The following is a 23,164-nucleotide window of genomic DNA, read 5'->3' as shown; positions in this document are numbered from 1 at the left end:
TGTCTTTGAGGTGTCCACCAAGAGGGTCAGCTGTGAGGACGCATTAGTGAGTGTAACAATCCCGCTCCTGTGTGTGATGCAAGAATCCCTCATCGCCATCAGGGATAACGCATTGTATGCTGAGGAGTCGGGCATAGGAGCAGAACCATCCCAGCAGGATAGTCCATGCGCACTCCTGTCTGCTTCACAGCGTATATTGATGGAGGAGGAGGATGACGAAGTGGCAGATGATCTCATTGTCACACAGGAGGCTAGCGGCACCCCCTGGCCAAACTACCGCCACTGAGAAGCCTAGTGTCACCAGGAGAGACAAGTATAGGCGCATGTTGCGGGAGTACCTGGCTGACCACAGCCCTGTCCTCTCCGATCTCTCTGCGTCCTACATTTAGTGGGTCTACAAGTTGGATTTGTGTCTGGAACTTGCGCTATACGCCTTGGAGGTCCTTTCCTGCTCTGCTGCCAGCGTGCTATCGGAAAGGGTCTTCAACACAGCCGGTGGCATCATCACTGATAAGCACAGCCGTCTGTCAGCTGACAGTGCTGACCGACTGACTTTCATCAAAATTAACAGCCAATGGATAGACCCATCATTTACATGTCCACCAGTGTTAAGCACCCCGACATGAAGTTTCATGTGTGTGCTCACCCTCTACAATTCCTCCTCCCCATACTCCTCCACCATGAGCGTTGCACAATTCTGCTCCTACTAGGCTCAATCCACCCTGATTCCCCCCAACTCTGCTGTTAGAAGCTCATTAGAAGTCATGCCAAGTACTGGCACACATGGCTGACTTCATGTTGGGTTGCTTTTCAAGAGATAAAGGCATATTTCACATCATAGAGAGCAAACAATACTGGATTTTTGCAATCCTCGAACCCCGGTATAAGTAAAAAATCTCGTCCTTTGTTCTGGTAGGGGAGAGGAAAAAAATCGCAAAAATGATATGTAGATATGGAGGCAAGTTAAGCAGGAAAAAAGGTGGCTAGAGGCAGAGGCATGTCCAGAGGCACAGGACAGCTGCTTCACAGAAGCAAGGCCCAAGATGTTCTCTCTTCTAGCCACCCAAGAGAAAGTCCCCCATTGAGGCCATGTTCCTCGATGGTGTGCAAATTTTTCAATGTATATGCGGAGGAAAAATTTAGTGCAGTTTGCATACTTTGCAAGCTTAAACTGAGTAGGGGCTCTGAAAAGAGCAACCTTTCCAACTCTGGCATGCGCCGTCATTTGGAAGGCAAGCCCTGGGCTTAGTGGGAGAGAGCAAACACAGGACAATCGTCGGCCGGTGTTGCCAACACTGACTCTTCCACAGTTTCCAGTGCTGGAGATGCAGTCCAGACCACCAGCCTGGACACCTCAATATCTGCCTCTGACACTCTGTGGAGTTCACCCTCATCTGCCCCTTTTCCTGTCTCTGCTCCTCTCACCTGCACCATCATGCGCCTCTTCCCAGCAACTCCCATCTCCCAGGCTTTTCATCACCGGCAGAAGTACAGCGCAACTTCCCCACACACACACACATGCCCAAGCCTTCAACGGCCTCATATCAAAACTGCTGGCCCTGGAGACGTTGGCGTTCCTGCTAGTGGAGACTCATGCCTTCCGTGACCTGATGGCAGCTGCGGCACCTCGCAATGATGCCCCTAGCCGTCACTACCTCTGTTGGTGTGCCGTCCCCACCTTGCGCCAGCACGTGTCCCCTAACATTAGTCGGGCCCTGAGTTCTGCCCTTTGCTGTAAGGTCCACTTGACCACCGACGCATGGACAAGCGCCTGCGGTCAGGGACACTGCTTCTCTGTAATTACAGGCTGGGTGAATGTAGTTGATGGGCCCGGGGTGCAAACTGGGGTGGCCTATCTCCTCTCCCAGCTTAAAATTCCTGGCAGGGCCTCTCTGAAAGCCTACTCCTCCGCTGCAATCTCAAACACACCTGCGACCTGTAAGTGCTTCAGCACTGGTGTGTGGAAACGTCAGCAGGTCGTGCTGAAGCTCATCAGCTTGGCCAACAGAAAACACACTTTCCCTGAGGTTAGGGATGCCATCCTCAATGCGACGGCAATGTGGTTTTCCCCGCTGCACCTGGGCCAAACATGTTGGCGTATGTGATAATGGCCGGAACCTGGTAGCAGATCTGGAGCTTGCCAGACTCAAACACGGTCCACACATGGCACACGTTTTTAACTTGTTGGTGCAAAGGTTCTTTGAAACCTACACCATTGTGCCTGATATAGTGGTGAAAGTGCGGACATTTTCGTAAGTGAAAAGTAGCCTCTGCTAGGCTGAAAACATCCAGAGTACACTCCTGTGGGGGTATACATCGTGGATATCTGGATTGAGCGTACATAGCCTGACTAAATTTCTGTGTATCCCACTTAGGTTTTGGGGGTACACACCGTGAATATCTGGATTGAGCGTACATAGCCTGACTGAATTTCTGTGTATCCCACTTAGGTTTTGGGAGTACACACCATGGATATCTGGATTGAGCGTACATAGAATGACTGAATTTCTGTGTATCCCACTTAGGTTATGGGGGTACACACCGTGGATATCTGGATTGAGCGTACATAGCCTGACTGAATTTATGTGTATCCCACTTAGGTTTTGGGGGTATACACCGTGTTTATCTGGATTGAGCGTACATAGCATGACTGAATTTCTGTGTATCCCACTTAGGTTGTGGGGTACACAACGTGGATATCTGGATTGAGTGTACATAGCCTGACCTAATTGCTCTGTATCCCTGTTAGGTGTTCGGGGGCGACACTCCGTGGAAACCTGGGTTGAGCGTATATAGCCGGACCTAATTGATCTGTATTCCTGTTAGTTTTTGGGGGGACACCCCGTGGAAAGCTGGGTTGAGTGTATATAGCCGGACCTAATTGCTCTGTATCCCTGTTAGTTTTTGGGGGGACACACAGTGGAAAGCTAGGTTGAGCGTATATAGCCGGACTGAATTGCTCTGTATCCCTGTTAGGTGCTTGGGAGGACACCCCGTGGAAAGCTTACACAGAGCAGACAGTGCACACTAACACTTCCAGTGCATGATCTAAGCTCATTAGCATATAAATAAAAACGGACTTATTCAAAATCTACTGAGGCAATTTACATACTAAAGGTAGGTGTGAAATAGCCTTTCTCATGGCTATGCAAGTATGTGCTTATCTAAAAATGATATTTCTCAATGATAGAGCCCCTTTAACAAATATGCCTAGTTAACTCCCTGTCTCTTGTGATTCCCCCCTTAGATTTTTTTCATGAACTCTGTAGTCTCATAAGCCAATCAGATTTTTCTACACTGATCCAGTGCGGGGACTTTAATTTCATTATCAATGCCATCCTTGACCGCTCCTCTCCTTCAGCAGATAAACATTCTTCTAAGCCAAAGGGAGAGATATGTTCTGCCCTGCATACCTTGAAAGGAAAATCAAAAGGGATACACGTACCTCTCCACAGCTCATCACCACTATACCAGAATTGACCGGATTTACCTTTCCACCTCCCTGATCTCACATATGCCCGGCATGTCCCTTGTGCCCGGTTAGATCATGACTTGGTCTTAAATGATATTGTGTTTAAGCCATTCCTTACCCCACACCCTACCTGGTAACTGAATGAGTCTCTACTGACTGATCCTGGTATTTTGAGGAAGAATACGGATCCACTTACTTTCTTTGTGTGTAATGTTGCTTTGGACACTGACCAGGGCTGTTAACTGGGCGGCCCATAAGGCCACAATTAGAGGTTCTCATACAGCAGATGTATCTAGAGTGAAACAGCAGCGGACTAAGACTCAATCAGACTTAGAACATAAACCAATCAGATGCGAAAATACAGAAATGGTCAGGATGGCACTGCTGAGTCTGTGTTGAGTTTGTGTACTGTATAATATAGCTGCTAGTAGGCAGGAGGCAAATGAGCAGGAATATAACCTCTTGTATATAGAGCCGTGGGGGTGCTCAACAACCAGTAGAAAGCATTGAGAAACAATAGCAAAAAAGAAAATAGGAAGGGCACTCACCCACAAAAAGGCTCATCTTCTTAAAAAGAACTTCCTTTATTGGGGTATCACATCTTTTAAAAACAAATTCTTCTTAGGGAGGGAAGTACAGCATCAATGGCAAGAAAGGCAACAGCCGTTTCGCGCTCTTACATGCGCTTTTTCAAGCCTCAGAATGCATTCTGAGGCTTGAAAAAGCGCATGTAAGAGCGCGAAACGGCTGTTGCCTTTCTTGCCATTGATGCTGTACTTCCCTCCCTAAGAAGAATTTGTTTTTAAAAGATGTGATACCCCAATAAAGGAAGTTCTTTTTAAGAAGATGAGCCTTTTTGTGAGTGAGTGCCCTTCCTATTTTCTTTTTTGCTATTGATAAACCAATCAGACTTAGCATATAAACTTTCAATATGGATTATTACCTTTAATGCCAACATAGAATAACCCTCTTTTTCCCCCTGGCCTTTGACCTGAGATGTTTGGTGGAGGCACGCCCGGTTATGCTGACCTAATGACTTCCTCTGGAACCCACGAGTCGTCACCAAAGATTATTTTACTAGCACATTTTTCCTGCATCCCTCAGAGGCTTTTTGGACTGCCCAGGTATTCCATTTCTTACATTCTCTCATATCACTCAATCCTGAGGTTTCTCCCTTTCGTTTCGAAAGACTATTTGTTCAGGGTGTCTGATAGAGGCTCTCTTTCATTTCTGTATGGTTTGCTTAATGCCCCACCCCCTGATGGTAAGCCTGACTTTATGACTGCCTGGGAACAAGACCAGGATACTACCCTAACCTTAGCCCAATGGGTTGACTGCTGTAAATCGATTGGCAGGTCACCCTCATGGAGTCCTCCCTAAAAGTACTTCATAGGACTTATTTGGTCCCCCATCAACACCATAACTTCTTTTCTTTCCTACTGTCTCACCCCTTTGCTTTACGCTATAATGTCTTGGGTACTACATTCCATGTAACCAGAGGCAAACTTTCTGTGCAAAGAGCTGTGGGAAAAAATGTGAGGCATTGCCACCATGGTTTTTCCTGCAGGGCATTTTTGCTACAGTCTGCTACATAAGGCTTTACGAGCGCTCCCATTGAAGTGAATGGGAAGTGTTTAGAAGCGCTCGCGTGTATGGCTCGGAATGAGCTTACGCCGTGTGAAGGGGCCCTTAGGCTGAGAGGCCACGTTCCGGAAATGCAGCTTTTCTTTGCTGCAGATTTTGCTGCAGTTTATTTAGCCAAAGCCAGGAGTGGTTTGAGCAGAAGTTATAAGTACTTCCTATTTATTTCCCATTCCTTTTGTAGCCATTCTTGGCTCAAAATATGCCACAAAATCTGCATCAAAAAAGCTGCATTTATGCAATATGGGGCCTTAGCCTTAAAGGGATTGTCCAGGCAAAAAATTTATATTTTAAAGAGGCCGGTCCATTATTGTTATCCAGTGGAAGTCTGCAATGCATGTGACCGCTGAGGCCAATCAGTGGCCTCAATAAAGGACACATACTGTCACATCTGGCGAAGAGTCTTACTTCAAAACACTGGAGCAGCAGGACTGGACCGTGCTAAGAAGACACCTAGGACAGGTGAGTGCTAGCAGAAAAAAGAACCCATTGAAGTCAATGGGAGGCTTTTTTTTTCAGTGCTGAATCTGACGTGGCTTCCACACCAAATTCAGCGCCATTTTCCTCTGAATGCACCCTAAGTAGTAGTGGTAATGAGTGGAGTTGGTTACAGTGCTTGCCAAGAATTTTCACCAATCAAGTCTTTCCTGTCTTCAAATTGGAAATGTTTTGAATCCTCAACAAACATGTTGGTCATTATTTTTCTCTCAAATAAATTTTATTTAACATTTATGGTGCCATAACATTTTCTTTTAAAGAAGATCCTTTAATACCGGGGTTGTGCCTCCTGAACTAGTATATTATTAAGCAACTTGAATATTTCTGGTGGCATAAACAATGATCTCCGATCATTCCTCCTGGCAAAATTTTTATTCAATAACTGAGGAAATGGAACGTTATTTAGGAGTCATTCTTTCAAGATTGATGCCGCAACTTGAATCAGTCAGTTTGTAGCAGCTTATAGAACAACAGCTCACCAGTCCATGTGGTCCTCTTGGCCTCAGCGCACAGATCTCATTCCGTGAGATGCAAGTAATCCAGAAATGAAATGACTCGTCTCTTTTAAAAGGTAATCAAGCCAATTTCTATAGTACGCACTTAAATTACACTGTGACTAAAATGACTGAAGAATATTGCTCACCTTTGAAACACCAGAGAGGTATTCTCTTTTGTCCCTCCATTCCCTGCAGTTTTAAAGAGGATATTTTCTTTAATAAGCTATATTACAAGAGTTTCATATACATAAAGTTGCGCTAATAAGTTTACATACCCCAGCAGATTTGTTTGTTTTTTGGCCTTTTTTCAGAGAATATGAATGCCATACTTCCTGAATAGATCTGGCATGAGGAAGGTCGGTTGACCGAAACGTACCATTACCAATTGATCTATTTTTCTACTTTGCACATATATGCTTGTATGTCCATGGCGAATCAATATTGTTATATCCACAATAAAATAATTATTTTTCAATGAAATATAAGAGTGTGCGGCAGAATTTCTCTCTGGATGTTTACAGGGTCGGAGGACCTGATTTTTTGCTTGCACCTCTTCCTTACAAGTGAGTGTGCGGTACCATTGCTATTTTTCACTATAGCAGAATGGTTAAACTTAGAACCCTTAGTCCAGGTAATCAGGTGTTGGTATTGGTTCCCACGGTTGCAAGTAAATTTTTGGCTAAATGGCAAGGGCCATATGAAATTATTGAAGGATTGGAGGAAGTAAACTATAAGGTGTACCAGCCGGGCAAGAGAAAGCCTGAATAAATATACCATATAAATTTACTAAAACTCTGGAAGGACAGGGAAGTGTTGACGTCAGTCGGTACCCCTAGCAAGGTTGTTACTCCTGGTAGGGCTTTACCTGAGGTACACATAGCAGAAACCCTTGCTAAAGCACAGAAACAGGAGTCAAAAGAGTTGGTACAGAAAAATAATGTTGTTCAACTAAAAAAAAAAAAAAAAATCAACTGGAAAAAAAGAAAAATAATGATGTATTTTCTGAATTGCTTGGACGTTCCAATGTAATTGAACATGACATTGTCACTGAGCCGCAGGTACGGGTTAATCTAAAACCGTACAGGGTACCTGAAGCTCGCAGACAAGCCATATCTGAAGAGGTCAAAGATATGTTCGCACTTAAGGTAATTGAGGAGTCCAAGAGTGACTAGTCGAATCCCATTGTTTTGATTCCTAAGCCAGATGGTTCCATAAGGTTCTGTAATGATTTCCATAAATTGAATGCAGTGTCAAAATTTGATGCCTACCTGATGAGTTAATCGAAATGTTGGACTTTCAATACAGTACTGGCAAGTGTGGCTCACTAAAGAGCTCAGAGAAAAAACTACATTTGTCACCCCAGAAGGCTTGTTCCAATATTTGACAATGCCGTTTGGGACACATGGGGCTCCAGCAACCTTCCAGAGGGTGATGGACAGAGTCCTTAAGCCCCATCGAAGGTATGTTTCAGCCTAACTGGACGACATTGTTATCTTTAGTATGGACTGGGAAAGCCACTTGCCAAACGTTCAGGCTGTACTAAATTCCCTCCGTGCAGCTGGGTTGGGTATGTAATTGGAAGAGGGGCGATAAAACCACAGGTTCACAAAGTGGAGGCCACTCAAAATTGACTTCAGCCTTTAAATAAAAGGGCTTTTCTGGGAATCGTGGGTTATTACCGCAGGTTCATCCCAAATTTTGCTACTATTGCAGCCCCGCTGAAAGACCTAACTAAGGGGACTAATTCTGTCATGGTGAAATGGAGTGTAGAGGCTGAGGGGGGATTCTAAGAGTTGAAGTCAATCCTCTGTAAACAGCCGGTTTTGGTCACACCTGACTTTACCAAAGAGTTTGTGGTTCAAACTGATGGCTCTGATGTAGTATTAGGTGCAGTGCTGTCCCAAATGTTGGGTGGTGAAAATGCACCCAGTCACCTACCTGAGTAGGAAGCTTACACCACCTGAAAGAAATTATAGCATTGTGGAGAGGGAGTGCTTAGCCATTAATTTGAATGGGTTTGAAAATTGTCCGGCCGTGAGCACTGGTGAGCGTTTTGTGCTCTCCGCGGCGAAACTGTTTTTTTTTTTTAGCCGGACACAAAGTCGGACATGCAGGACTTTTTGTTCAGTTAAAAAAAAAAAACGGTTTCTCTGCGGAGCGCACAAAACGCTCACGGCCCTACATGTCCAACATGATTTGCGCTACACTCTTGCTCAGAAGCATGGTACGTAGTTGTCTTAGGGGTTTTGTACGAACATGTCTCATGACACCACGCTGAGGAGCTGAAGAGCATGGCTGGTTACATCAGCAATAAAAAAGGTATATTATTTTATCTTAAATAAACTATAGACACTTTTGCGCTGAAATGAGTGATATTCCTTTCTATCAAAGAAATATCATTTATGCCAGCGCAAAAATAAAATCAGGTTATCCTATAGCTAAAGAATAGCTATTTATATACTCCTGATAGAACATGAATCAGGAGGAATGGAGAAATCGAATATAAAAGGGCGTGGTATCATAATAAAAGGGGTGGGGGTTTAATTTTAATTGGGACGTGGTGACGTCAAAATAATCATATAAAAGGAGGCATGGTCATATAATAAAATGGGTGTGGTGATGTCATAAAAGGGGTGGGGCACCTGTCACTTTTTAGTTTGACGAGAAGTGGGTTTGTATCACTACTGAGGTGTATGGTTCTGCCTTGTAACCCTGAGTCCGGTGAGAAAATAATGCACCTGTTTTGTTCGTGTAGCTGGAAGTAAGCCACACATATAGCTAGGTTATCAGTTCTGTTTTGTTAGTTGCTCAGATGAGCAGGCTTTTATTTTTGTTTTTGCCTGATGGCTATATTTTGTTTTGCTTATTTTGTGCCTGAAGTCAAGGTTTATTTTCCCGTTTCTTCTAAATAAACCAGTTTGCTGCATGTTTTGTGTCCCTGTCTTGAATGTTTGGGTCCACACCACTGCCTCTCCCAATCTAACTTCCCCACACCACTTAAAGGCAAAAACTATAAAAAAAAAAATCTCTGCCTTCTCTGCACTAACAGCTGGTTCTTCTCTATTGCACAATCTTTGTGCAACTGAAGAATTTATAAGGATGTATTAAAATGCCTTTGCGAAGTTCTATGCCAACCAGCTGGCCATTTCTAGGCCTTCAGTCTGCAAGAGGTCAAACATACAGCACCGTTTTTAATTAGAAAAAGTGAAATAAACATCTCAGCAAGGTTGTTGTATTTTTTTTTTTTTTTTTTTTAGCAATTTACATAATTTGTTTTAGCCTTTACCTGGGGATTTCTCCATCAAAGTTTCTAATTTATCTCTTTGGTGAGAGAAACAACACGTACATATCCTGGTGCTATGTGTGAAGTCTGTTTATCATATTGGCTATATTTAGATGGTTTTCTTTTATGTGAGAAATGAAAAAATTTTAATGTGAAGAACATGAAAGAAACAGGACACACATTTTAGAATTTCAGTTATTTTCTCTCAGTATAAATGAAAATAATAACCATCAATAATGAATTATTTATACAGCTATTTTAGAAATGTACTATCCACTTATCATTCTCCATATAATACAATAGAACATGACAAAATGCCCTGGCATTAACATCATGTAAATCTCCTAAGCGTACCTATTGTTTATTTAACTGTTTTTATAAAATCAATTGTACATGTAATCTTATTTTTTGAAAGTGGTCTCTTCCTCACCTTATATATCATTGCCTGTAGGTTCAGAAACCTCTTAAGTCACCAAAGATAGAACAGTAGGAGTATGCAGATGCATCACCTCTAAGTCAGTGTCATACAAGACTGTTAGAAGAAAGGGGAAGCTGCACAAAAATGCATTTGACGCTAGGTTCACACTACCATCGCCTCTCCATTGTTCAGGTCGGGAGACCCAAACAACGCAGTTGTGGGCCGCTAAAACAGCAGTAGCACACAGAGTCTGACGGATCCCATTGACTATAATGGGGTCTGCCGGTTGTTTTTAAGTTTTTAAGTCATACTGGCTGAGGTCAAAAGTTCTCTGTGTAGGACATTTTGCTCTGATGATTTTCAGCGGACACTGCAATGAAGTCTCCGGCACAGATGTGAATGTAGCTTGACTGGTTAAAGCTCATAGCGAAGCACTGCTGTCCCAAACCAGGAAGAGGTCACGCACTCCATATGCACACAAATATTCAGGATATACAAACATTCCTGATTGCTCTACATCTACCATGCAGAATAATGAGATGTAATATGTACACTGTTTTGTATACATAATTTCAATGAAACAATGCACTTCACAAAAAAGAGAGGAGTCCTGGAGACAAAATTATTTTTATTTAAAAGAAAACTGCATTGAAAGCAACCTTAGCTTTATTATCAAGGTTAAAATATGGGAATAGATTTTTTTTTTTTTTTAACTATGTACAGTAATTCAGTAGACCTACCAATTGTTGATGGCACCCTTTCTATCTATACATATTAATGTATTCCTTTGTTACTTCTTAACATGTATAACTAATTGAAAATGCAATAATTGATGTTTGGAGAAAAGGTAATAATGTTGTGGTAAATATGTACTACAGATACCAGGCCCCCCGACAAGGCTGGTTTAGCCATTACTTTTGATTTGGATTATAAAGTATAACCAGACCATAGACAACTTATCAACTCCTTCACAAATTTCATATTTCTAGCATATAATATGGTCAACTGTATTATAACAAGATATATTCTAAAGATTTTAGTTACAAAAATATAAATATTTTATTTGCGTAGCATTTCAATGGGACTTAATAACTATGAAAATGTTTTATCAGACCCATCTCCTTTTTTCCCTATGGGGAAAATCACATATAATTTGTAAATACTGCAGAAACTTCCAAGATGTACTGGTTTTCTAGGATAATTACAAATTATATGAAATTTTTCCTTATAGGAAGTAATAGTTATGTTATGTTATTTTGGCACTCTGCATGCAATTTTAAATTCCGTGTAGGCTTTGTGGCGTCTTTCCTTTTGGCATCCTAATATTTGGGATAAATAACTCCTGCTTCATGTGATAAAACATGACAGAAATCAAGATACAAGGTAAATGTTCTAGTCTTCAACTCCATAGTGACTTAAAATATCTATTGCATTTGAAGGGATGGTAAAATAACATAAATTTTATCATTAACCTCTGGTCATAAGTGATAGCATCACTATTCAATAAGTATGACAATATAATTTACAGGCAATTGAAACAGTACAAACTTTACCTTTTTGTTATAAACTATTTACAGAACTACTTTAAGTATCTAAGAACACAGAACATCACCATATACAATCAAGGCTCCTTAAATAAGAGCCCAACAAATGTTAGATTTTGGATATTTAAATGAGCCAATGTTCTAAGTGTCTGTAAAGTGTATAAAAAGTATAATTGCTATTACACGATACATCATTTCAGAAATGGGTATTTCAATATAAATTGAAATTGCAAATGACATATAGATATATATATATATACTGTATGTATAGATATATATATATATATATATGTATAAAATGAATACAACCAAGTAACCGTTAAGAATTCAATGGTTAATACTTACATGTCAACAATCATAGAGGCTGTGGTTTAATACGTACTCCTCTTGGTTAATCTTGTTAGATCCATGTCTCTATGTATAGACTACAGTAACATTCAGAGGACCCGAAAACTAATGCACTAACACATACTGCAAGTTGTTCACCGGCTGAGAACAGGGCATGTTTCCCTATGAATCAATAGCCAATGACCACATCCCCATTGGATCCCTTGCTCACCACGTTCCATGAATGTGAGTGAAGAGAGGCAGAGGCAGGGCAGGCCGAGGACATCTTGTCCCTATATATTTATTATAGCTGACACAGTTTTCTTGAGTTAGTTAGACAGGAAATCTATGCTAGTTCCTGACTGGTGTAGACTTCCATTCTAGCATGAGCACCTGATTTAAAGAAGACCTTTCATGTCCTCTGACATCAGCAGAATGTAGTGCACGGTCAGCTTTGCCAGTATGCGCCCTCTACAGAAGGGCATGCCTTACACCCTAGCGTTATTGCTGGGCTGGGAGGGATGCCCCCTGACATGGGAGAAACTAATAGAACCAATACCTTTGGCACTGGGGTGTACTAAATTCAGTGCACTGTCAGCTTTCTAGTGGTATATAATACCACTAATGTCAGAGGACGTGAAAGGTCCTCTTTAAGAAGAACCTGAAGTTTCTTGATAATTCAGGTGCACCTTGCGCCAGTTGGGGCCTTTATTAAGACTGCTGTATGAAATGCCAGTCTTAATAAATCTGCCCCATTGTCTACAACTTTTTAACTTTTGTTGTTTAATTAAAATAACAGGCTTTTGGCTCAAATCCTACATTTCCTTTATGTTTACTGGGTTTGAATACTTTACTCAGCTATAAACGATATTGATATGAGGGGAGCGGTCTTATTTTATGCTATGCTAAAGTATCTATGAAGAGTGTAGAAAATGTAAGTAGATCCACAGTTGTATACAGTATTCTATATTTTTCGATAACTTATTTGTGAGGCAGTAGACAGTGTTACATATATGTTATATGTATCCACAGTTGTTACACAAGACCAGTAATGAGGCTAACTGGTTGTTGCTAATACAATCTTTCTAAAATACTGGCAGAGAAATGATCTATTTTTCAGAACAATGTAATATATTTTGTGATTGGCACTTCATGTAATTCACCTAATAATTCATAAAATATCTGCCATACAGTGCTATCTGCATATAAAATCTGCACTACCAATACAGCATGGAGTGGATGAAAGCCCAGTGTGATTTACATCTCTGGCAAACAAATTATTTTAAGCAACGTATTGATGAGTGTCAGGCCACGATACCTGTTGGGGAGATATTCCAAATATCATTTTTAGTAGGAAATCTGTAATCTGAAAACTACAGATATATACATTCTGAGCACTGCTTTATGGGACTTTTTGTCCATTTATGATACACTGCGCCTAATCACTGTGTCATGTAGCCACAGTTATATCTCAGCATTACTTAGGAGAAGTAGTAGAAAATGTAGAGATGCGATCAATATACAGAGAAGAATATTCTTCAACTTCTATTTTGGTAAAGTAACTTCTGAAACATCCTTGTACACTGAACTTTCTTCTTACATAATGGTGACATACAGAATTATTTCCACAGGTTTTCACTTGTGCTTGTCAGTGATCATATTAGCTCAGGAGAACTGCAGAAAAAAATGTAAGGAAAAATAATTAGAAATATTATAAAATCTGTCAAATTGAAATTGATTTTAATAAATAAATAAATAAATAAAGTAATACGGCACAATATAGGGGATGAATGCATGCACTGCTATGTCTTGTAATAAAACACTTCCAACTTTTTTCTTCATATTAACATACTGTATGTGACACTTATATGTATATACTTGAGGTGTTAATAATTTGCTGTTTCTGGGCCTAGTAACTCTAATGAACTTATGTTCTCGTTCAGAGGTAACTCTTGGATTTCTTTTCCTGGGACAGACATCATGAGAGCCAGTTTAATCACAGCACTTGATGGTTTTCATAACTACACTTGAGGAAACCTATACAATTTTAAAAACTTTGAAGGTCTGACCTTCTTATTTAAAAACAAAATTGACTGATATTTCTCTTCACATAGTTGAGTGGTTCTTGCTATACTGTGAATTAGGACTAAACAATGCATGGAACTGTTTCCAAATCACACCTTTGTACAACACAAAGTGCTGTGCGAACAACTGCGGCGTGAACACATTGCGGTTCTTCTCGCAGAGCTTTGAACAGAAACTTCATAGAGTTTTCCTCCGCAGACTTTCTGTTACAATTATATCTATGGGAAAGCCGCCGGCGTTTCCGTAGATATAATTGACATGCTGCGATTTTCAAAACCGTGACAGTTTTGGAAATCGCAGCGTGTCCGCGCTGTGATTTTTTCTGCAAAGTGGGCATGGGATTCGCATGAATCCCATCCACTTTGCAAGTACTGTATAATGGCTTGATTTTTACCCCGGCATTTCTGCCACAGCCAAATCACGGTGTTTCCGGCCCATGGGGCCCCGGCCTAAAGCTGAGGCCCCACGTTGCAGAAACGCAGCTTCTTTTGTTGCAGATTTGCTGCCTTTTTTAGGGCCAAACCTAGGAGTGGCTACAAAAGGAATCAGAAATATATGGAATCTGTTATTCCTATACTTTTTTCTCAACCAACTCCTGACTTTGGCTCAATAAATCACAGCAAAATCTGCAACAAAAAAGCTGCGTTTCCACAACATGGGGCTTTAGCCTAAAGGCAACAATTTACAGGAAATAACCCTTAACAGACATAACTGTTTCATGTCTTCAATATGAATCTAATATATACAGAAAATATATTTAAAAATAAAAAACACAAGAAAAAACATTGAACAAAAAGGTGTTTCTAATTTTTTTGACTGGTACTGCAAAAACTGTTGGTTGGTATTTAAGATATTAGTTATTTAAAAGGGTATTCCCATATCAAGGATCTTATCCTGTTCATCAAACAAAGACCTCCCACCAACTTGTGGAAGAATACAGGAAGTAAGAAGAAGAAACAGCAAGCAAACTGCTTAAATGGAAATGGCAAAATTCCTTTAAAATATTGTAAAGTACTTCCTATACACTCCCCTAATAAGAAGTTAGGGAGGGTGATATGTTTAGGTCACCAAACCTCTTTATCAGATACTGCTTCTTGCATCATGCTACATTAAAGAGAATGTCCTGTTATAGACGCTTATCTCCTATCCACAAGACAAAGGATAAGTGTCCAATCCGTGGGGGCCTGAGTGCCAGTATGGCAGCACCCGCAACCCTATAGAAGTGAATACAGCACTATCACATTCTGGTGCTCCATTCACAAGAAGGCCTTTTGTCCCCCGTCCTCCTCCAGATTACTGGGGGACCTGGCAATTGGGCCTCCAGGGTTTGAACACTTATCCTCTGTCCTGTGGATAAGGGATAAATGTCCATAATGGGACAACCCCTTTAAAGCAATGTACCTAAGGGAGTTCTATTTGAGGTTCAGGGCATTAGATAAAAATAATGTAAAAAGTCCTACTGTTCTTCCGTATAGAGATATAGCGGATTATGATTTTCACATCTACTAATTGAAGACTTATCCCTTATTTGAAGATACTTTGAGATCCGAAACCCAGTAGCTTTGTTAATCCCTTATTTGAAGCAGCAGTGCTCTCCCCTAGCGCAGCTTCACTTCACAGGCCATGTGACGTCATCTTCATTTGTCACATGGCCATCTCGCAAAGCACAGCTGGTGTACAAACAAAAGCTCTGTACTTGGTAAGTACTTAAGAAGATGCAGCTCTCTTTAAAGAGGACCTTTCATGTCTTCATCTATGTGAGGTTTTATATACTGCTAGAAAGCTGACATTGTGCTGAATTCAGTGAACTGTTGGCTTTCCCAGTATGTGCCCTAGTACTGGAGATATCAGTGCCGTTAATTTTGTCACCAATATTTCCCCACTGTCAGAACGGCAAGGCCTTATAGCCTAGCATCATCGCTCGGCTGTAAGGAACGCCCCCCTGCTCCACACCTCCCTCAAGACTATGGCAGAGTACATAGTTCCTCACAGCTCAGCGTCATCACTGGGTGGTAAGGACTGCCCCCTTTGACAGTAAAAGGCTATGTGAGAGAGCAGTGTGTGTGTGTGTGGGGGGGGGGGGGGGGGCGTTCCTCACAGCCCAGCAATGAGAGTAGGGTAACTTCAACAGTATATCTCAGTACAGATGACTTTTTTGTATAGTGCTTTCAGTTAACCCCTTCCCGCTTTGCAGCATCCTATTAAGACGCTCTGAACATGTAGTTAATACTTAGCACCATAATTGTGCGGTGTTGTAATGCTGCAGGCACAGAAGCTGCGCATTGCAGCATTACTTCCAGCACTTGGCTGAATTACACATACGCGGGCCGGGACCAGCTGCCAAGGGTGGAAGATACCCGGTCTCTAGCAGATTAACCCCTGCGATCATGGCACCCCCCCAACCATCCCATAACCTCTTGGACCCCTGATACGACTGACGGTTCTGAGGGGTTGCCACGGCAACCAAGAGGTCAGACCTCCTGACTGCCTATGCACAGTTCCCATAGGAACTAATGTTTGATGTTCTGCAATACTAATTTGAGACATTAAAAAGTAAAAAACAAACAACCAAAAAAAAAAAAGTTTAAAATACACAATAAAACTAGGTGCACACTAGCGCTCAATCTCCATTTGGGTTTTCAGTCCCCGAATCTGCTTAAGAAATACGTAGAGAAAAGTCCTGCAAGAATTTAGTTTGAAGTGGGTTAGTTTTGTTTTTCTCCAGGTCCCCAAGCGGGCTCGAAGAACAGAAAGTTAAACGCTAGTGTGAACCTAATATAACAAAGACCTTTATATTTAAGAAAAAAATGCATAATAGAAACAAAAATAACTTAAACATTATTAACAAACGTGCATATAATTTCCCAGTGTCCAAAAATAGTGTTATTTATCCCGTACAATGAACTCCGTAAAAATATATATACAGGCATTCCACAAATTAACATATTCTGGTCACTTTGCTTTCCCCAAAAGATAACAATAAAAAGTACAACTTGCCCCACAAATGAAGATCCCTAACATATCTCTGTTAGCAGTACAGTAAAAAACTAATAGGTGTCAGAATACAGTGACCCCAATAAAATTGTTCATTTTTAAAAAGCCTCCCCATCCTAAAGGTATACATATATTATTAGGCCTATATGTGTTTTTGTCATAGATTTTACATCCATCAAAATCTGCATGCAGATATTGTAGTAAATTTTGCCTGATGTGGAATTTAATGAAAATCCTCAACATATAGGACATACATATGTATAACTTTATTTACTTGCATTACACTGTGCATTGCTGAAGAAAAGAAGCTCTACAATAAATCTGCTTGGTGTGAATGAAGCCTTATATTTTCTGTTGTAGGTCTACAGTTAACACCAGGTTCACACTAGCATCACCTTTCCATTGTTCTGGTCTTCTGATGGACCAGTCGGGCCATTCTAATATTATTACACAAAGAGATTGGTGATCCCTAATGACTACAACGGGGTCTTCCACGCAGGTCTTTTTTGCCTGCCAATTTCAGGCAGACATTGTAGAGGTGAAGTCTCTGGCACAGATGTAAACATAGCCTTTTGGGTTGGATTTCCAATGGTTTCTTGATATACAACAATGGTAATTTGCTAAAAGTGCAGAGAAAATCAATTTCTGGTAAATTCAATAATTTCATATTTCTAGGGTTGACTGATTCTTGATAAAATCTATTGTGTTTATTCAGGTACATTTTTACTTTACTAAATAGTTATGGATAAATTCTATAGCCATAGTGCAGAATTTATCATTCACCCTCACAAATAAATGCATATTACTCGTGGCACCCTTGTATGCAAGTCTTGATGTGTCACGACCTGAGTTCTTGTGATTGAGTTGTGTATTGTTCTGGTGGGGATTTGATCCGGTGTTTCATGGTCTTTTGGTGGTTTCCTTGCCATTGGACTATCTGTTTGTACATTTGGTATCGGCCTTCGGAGTATACCTGAGGTTCTTTAGATTGAGCCTCAGGTGTTGGTCGTTACCATTGTCCTATTGGACGCTTCTGGGGCCTGTATAAGGAGGAGGGCTGGCTTCATTTGTTGCCAGTTTTCATTGTAGCCAACATAGAATTCGTGGCTTAGGGAGGAGGAGTGTTTTTGGAACTTTAGCTGACTTGGAAGTGGTGTGAGTGTTGCCTTGTGTGTGAGTCTGGTTTTCCCCTCCACACTCCCACTCTGCCCTGTCCTTCAGTTCTGATTGCCTGCCACTGTCTTGGTGTTTGTGAGGAAGTTTGGGTTCCAGTTTGTTTTGCCCCAGTCCTGTGTTAATCCTTTTCTCACCTCTCCACTGTCCCTCTCCTCATTCTCTTGTTGCGTATTGTGTTGTGCTGCGTGTCTGCTGTCCAGCACTTCCCATCCTGTTTGTTTTGTCTGCAGCTGCACCTTGATTTCTGTAGGGGTGACCACCTTAGTATCCCCAGTCCCTAACTCTCTTGTAGCTCTCGCCACTATGAAAAGCCTTAGAAATTCTTTGCTATGATCGTTCTGAAGCTTCACAAAATAGAGAACAAGAGATGGGGCTTGAATGGGTACACAGGCAGGGCAGAGAAGCCCCTTGCCCACTTCCGGGAGGTACACAACACCACTCTTACAGTGAAAGAGGGAGCAGGACTTTACTGTGTACAATATGTGTTTGTGTAAAACCATACATACTATACATACAGTGACTGCTAGAACAATGTCATTAAGGATCATGACTAAGCACTAGTCAAATGATATGAGACATTTTGTATCTATAGAAAGCGGAGGGGACATGTGGTCAAAATTGTAAAAATCAGAGATATATATATACGATTTCAGAGCACAGTGTGAAAAGGTGACAGGCAAAGTGCTGGAGTCACGGTATATCTCCCCCAGATTCCTGACTTATGTGTGGTCCACGGTGGATCTTGTATGAGCTGCAGCCCAGGTGTGGGTCCTGAGGCTCATTACTGGGCTAGAAAAAGGGCTGCAGTTCCTGTAGTCCTGAACAGAACCTGGGAGAGGAAGAGGTCTGCTTTGCCCTGACACATTGAGAGCCTGGTGAGAGACCCTGTGTTATTTTTTCTTTGGTTGTGTGGCTGGTAGTAAGTAGAGATGAGCGAGTACTGTTCGGATCAGCCGATCCGAACAGCACGCACGCATTGAAATGAATGGAAGCACCTGGTACTTCCGCTTTGACGCCGACCGGCCGCTTAACCCCCCGCGTGCCGGCTACGTCCTTTCATTTCAATGCGTGCGTGCTGTTGGGATCGGCTGATCTGAACAGTACTCGCTCATCTCTAGTAGTAAGCCTTCCGTATAGATAGTAACTTCTGTTAGTTAGCGCTCAGCTGAGCAGGTTTTGTTTTCCCTTTTTGCCTGACGTTAAGGCTGTATTTTATTTTTGTTTTTCCTTTGCCTGACGTAATGTTTATTTATTTTGCTGTAGTATATTAAATAAACCATTTTTGCTGCATTTTATGTCCCTGTCTCTGACTGTTTGGGTCAGCACCACTGCTTCTACTAAGCTAACCTTCCCACAACAGTTACTGCACAACTTATCTTGTAAAGTACATTAGTAAGTTTGTTAATTAATTATATTATGATAATTACACATCTTGATTCCAAAGGATGAATTATCTTCAAAACGTTCTCCATTTTTGTTTCTATAGCTTCTATGCAAACTTTATACATCTACAACACTGTAGTGCTCATTGCTAAACTGACATTCACTGAAAATTTTTGCTGAATTTCAAATTAGTCCAAGCTGGACATAAATATCAAATTATAACTCTCTATAGCAGTCTATGGAAAAGGACAGTAGCAAGTTGCAGAGCAGCAGAATACAGGTAAAATAGTTATAATGTCATTAGGTTAGCTTAGCAGACTCCTTCATTAACATGCACAGCAGGTTCAGCTAATGCTGTGTTCACATCTGCGCAGACACTTACCGTATTTTTCGGACTATAAGACGCACTTTTTTTCCCCCAAATTTGGGGGGAAAAGAAGGGTGCGTCTTATAGGCCGAATGTGGCGCCTGGCATCCGCTGTAATAGAGAGGCGGAAGCCGGCAAGTGATAGACGCCATTACAGGTGCCGGGGCCTGAGACATCGCTGCGCTCCTCTGCCCTACATGAAGCCAGCAGCGGGAGCTGGCTTCATGCAGGGCAGGGTAGCGATGTCTCAGGCCCCGGCGTCTATCCCTCACCGGCATCCGCCTCTCTAGTACAGCGGATGCCGGGTCAGTATCAGCGGCCCCTTCTCCCCCGAACCTGTGCCTCCCCCGTACCTGTAAAGATGCAGGCCGGCTCCTGCGCGGCGATATCGCAGGAGCCGACCTGTTCGGGTGACAGCCGGGAGCCTAATGAGGCTCCCCGGCCTGTCACTGCTGTATTAGTATTGCGGCTGGTCTCTATGACCAGCCGTAATACTAATAGACAGAATGTCCCATAGACGGCAATACAGTTACAAAATACAAAATAGTAAAAAAAAAAAAAAAAAAAAAATAAGCTTTAAAAATATATAATATAAATATGAAATAAATAAAAGTTCTAAATCACCTCCTATCCCTAGAATATATATATAAAAGTAGAAGATCATATGTCATAAACCACCGTTTTTTTTTCAATAAAAGGTGATCTAAGCAATAGACATTCCCCAAAATGGTATAACTAAAAAGTACTTCTGGCCCCGCAAAAAAAAAACACTCTATGCGTCCCCGTACAGCTGCAGGGTCACCTGTCAATGTGGCCTTGCAGCTGTTGCAAAACTACAACTCCCATATATTAAATATTTTACCAGTTTTTGCTTCAAAATTTTTTTCCCTATTTTCCTCCTCTAAAACCTAGGTGCGTCTTATAGTCCAGTGCGTCTTATAGTCCGAAAAATACGGTAACTGACCCTATTACAGTCAATGAGGTCCCTTGGATTCAGATTGTGTCCGTATTACTGTTTTTCGGGTTCTGCAACGGAGGACTCTCTACTTATTTTTATTGCAGGTATTTTTATTATAAATGGACGATATAAGACAAAAATCATAAAACAGCCTAACCGCCATCAGCTGCCTTAATTTTATTTCAATATGAGGCACAAAAAGATTAAAGAGTAAAACACACTATTAGTAATGTGAACAAGGAATCTACTCTCTTTATGTGTTGGAGTGTTTGGGCACAACATGTAACATATTTTATTATGCATAGGGTTACTGAACTCCTCCATGGTTTCCATATTTCCCAATGGCCACAAGAGTAGAGGGCTGTTGAGGGAACCAGCTAGGTTGAAGACAATAAGGACCAAAAGATCAACTAGGCAAGATTACTCACTAAGCATTCTTGCAAACTACACCAACCTTTTTGTCAGGCAGTAGCAAATGCCTAAAATATAGGTTGGTTAAAACATGAGATGGATTACGCTAGGTTCACACCTGCGTTCAGCCTTCCGTTCTGTGCTTTCCGTCTTCTGCATGCCAGAAGACGGAAAGCACAGACTGGGTCCGGCCGTGACCTGCGGTGAGCGTTTTATGCTCTCTGCCGCGAAACCGTTTTTTTTTTTTTTTATCCGGACACAGAGTACTGCATGTCCGACTCTGTGTCCGGATTATAAAACCCGGTTTCGCGGCGGAGAGCATAAAACGCTCACCGCTGCTCACGGCCGGACATCTTTCTCACCCATTCAAATGAATGGGTGAGAAAGACTCCTGCAGGTTTCCGTCTCCTGCTCTGTTTTATGCAGGAAACGGAAACCTGCAGAACGGACCCCTTGAACGCAGATGTGAACGAGCCCTTACAATCCAACCTGACCAATATTTCTTTCTCCATGCTGAAAAGCAGTTAGGCTAATACAAGTTAGACAGATCTTGTCAAAATTGAAGAAATCTATCAACAATGGGGCAGATAAACTAATACTATCTATGTTTTGGATGCAAACTCATATTAGACAGTCTTGTGTTTGAAAAATCTCTTGTAATTTTAGGTTGTCAAGTCTACCTTCACACCATTTGTTTACATTAGTGTCAATGGGAACAGACACAGAATAAGTCTGTGACCGTTCTCTGCAACAGTTTAATGTACGCTGCTGTCATCCTATTACAGAAGTCAGCAACAGAAATTAACAATGGTAATGTGAACACCCATAGAGTGGAGAGAGAAGTGGGAAGTGGTATATAGTAATGCTGTATTCACACAACTGTGACATGCTCCAGCCACTGGGGAGCTCATTGCTTCATAACTCATTAAGAAGGAGTAAGTTGAGTTTAGGATATAAGATCCATCATGTTTCTTGGACTTGACACATATGTGTGAATACAACCTAAGTCTTTATTATAGTTAGTTACGTATGAATTTAAATTTTTAGTCTGGAGTACTGGGTTAGTGTTCCTTGTATCACTACTAGAGGTGACTGTTGTATTCGATGGCTCCCCAGATCATCACACCAGCACTTGAGGCAGTGTATTAATTCACAATCCCTCTATACTCAAATCCAACTGTTTTCAGATTCCAAAGAGAACCTGTATTTGTTGCTAAAGACTGTACGATTTCAGGCCATAGCAGTGCATTTTTTTTTTCTGTTCACTACACCACTGCCAACAAAGATGACGGTAGCTGGCTGTCAATGGAAGGACATGTAATGAATGCTGTGACACCAAATTCCTTTCTGCAAAGCACCTGGAAATGGTTCAGGAAGTGACAGGGGTGTGCATTGATGGTGCCAGCTGTTTCAGATGGTGGTCAAGGGAACTATGTTGGTGCATAAAACAATCTTCTCTATTGTTGGTCTGTCTGAACCCTGTTCACTGTGTGTGTGTGTGCCCTCACATAACAACGGCTTCCAAACCTAAAAGAACAGACCTAATGTCTAATCAAACACCTGTAATAATTTACATATCAGTCCAATACACAACTGCATGGTGAGTTTTGCAGCAAACTGGCTTTTCTATTTGGGCGTGTTATTTTATTTAATTTTTATCAATCAGTGTACTTAGATATCTGACGGTCACACCTATATTAGATTCTTCAACATCCCTTGAGGGCTGTTAGGGCCCTCTCCCAACTGCACCTTCCTCTGCGCGCTTCCTAACTCTCCATTCTTCCCAACAAAAATCTTTCATGCACTGTAGATGCTCCTTCTGCTATGCATGGTTAGATAGTCTTAATTTAATAAGTAGGTGAAGGCAAAGGAAAAAGAAACTGAGCATGCTCGTCCTGAATGAAGATGAACTATAGGTCATATTCATTGGCACTGGGATTTTTCTCATGACACATACACTTTTGCTAATTACGTTCAATGGTTAACAGTGAAATTTTACAGAGTATTTTTATTAAAAAAATTTTTTTTTGGGGGGGGGGATACCCCTTTAAGAGTACATTCACATGGAGAAAAATGGTGAGGAATTTGGTGTGGATTTTTTTTTTCCTGC

At 41.4% G+C, this 23,164-nt stretch overlaps 2 protein-coding genes across 3 annotated transcripts in view; one reads left to right on the top strand and one right to left on the bottom strand.

Moving 5' to 3' along the window:
- Positions 1-23,164, top strand: part of ATXN7L1 (ataxin 7 like 1) — a 488,131-nt gene that overhangs the window by 397,714 nt on the left and 67,253 nt on the right. The gene's annotated exons all lie outside the window — the stretch shown is intronic.
- LHFPL3 (LHFPL tetraspan subfamily member 3) overlaps positions 12,275-23,164 on the bottom strand; it is a 58,311-nt gene continuing 47,421 nt past the window's right edge. For both annotated transcript variants that reach the window (XM_075274136.1, XM_075274137.1), the window contains one exon: positions 12,275-13,354. Coding sequence is in view for 1 of the 2 variants with exons in the window: in XM_075274137.1 (XP_075130238.1) it covers positions 13,341-13,354 (14 nt within the window). In the remaining variant the exon portion in view is untranslated. The remainder of the gene's footprint in view (positions 13,355-23,164) is intronic.

This window comes from Leptodactylus fuscus, chromosome 5 (assembly GCF_031893055.1).
Source record: "Leptodactylus fuscus isolate aLepFus1 chromosome 5, aLepFus1.hap2, whole genome shotgun sequence".
Lineage (NCBI taxonomy): Eukaryota > Metazoa > Chordata > Amphibia > Anura > Leptodactylidae > Leptodactylus > Leptodactylus fuscus.
This window is presented reverse-complemented; position numbering and strand designations above follow the sequence as displayed.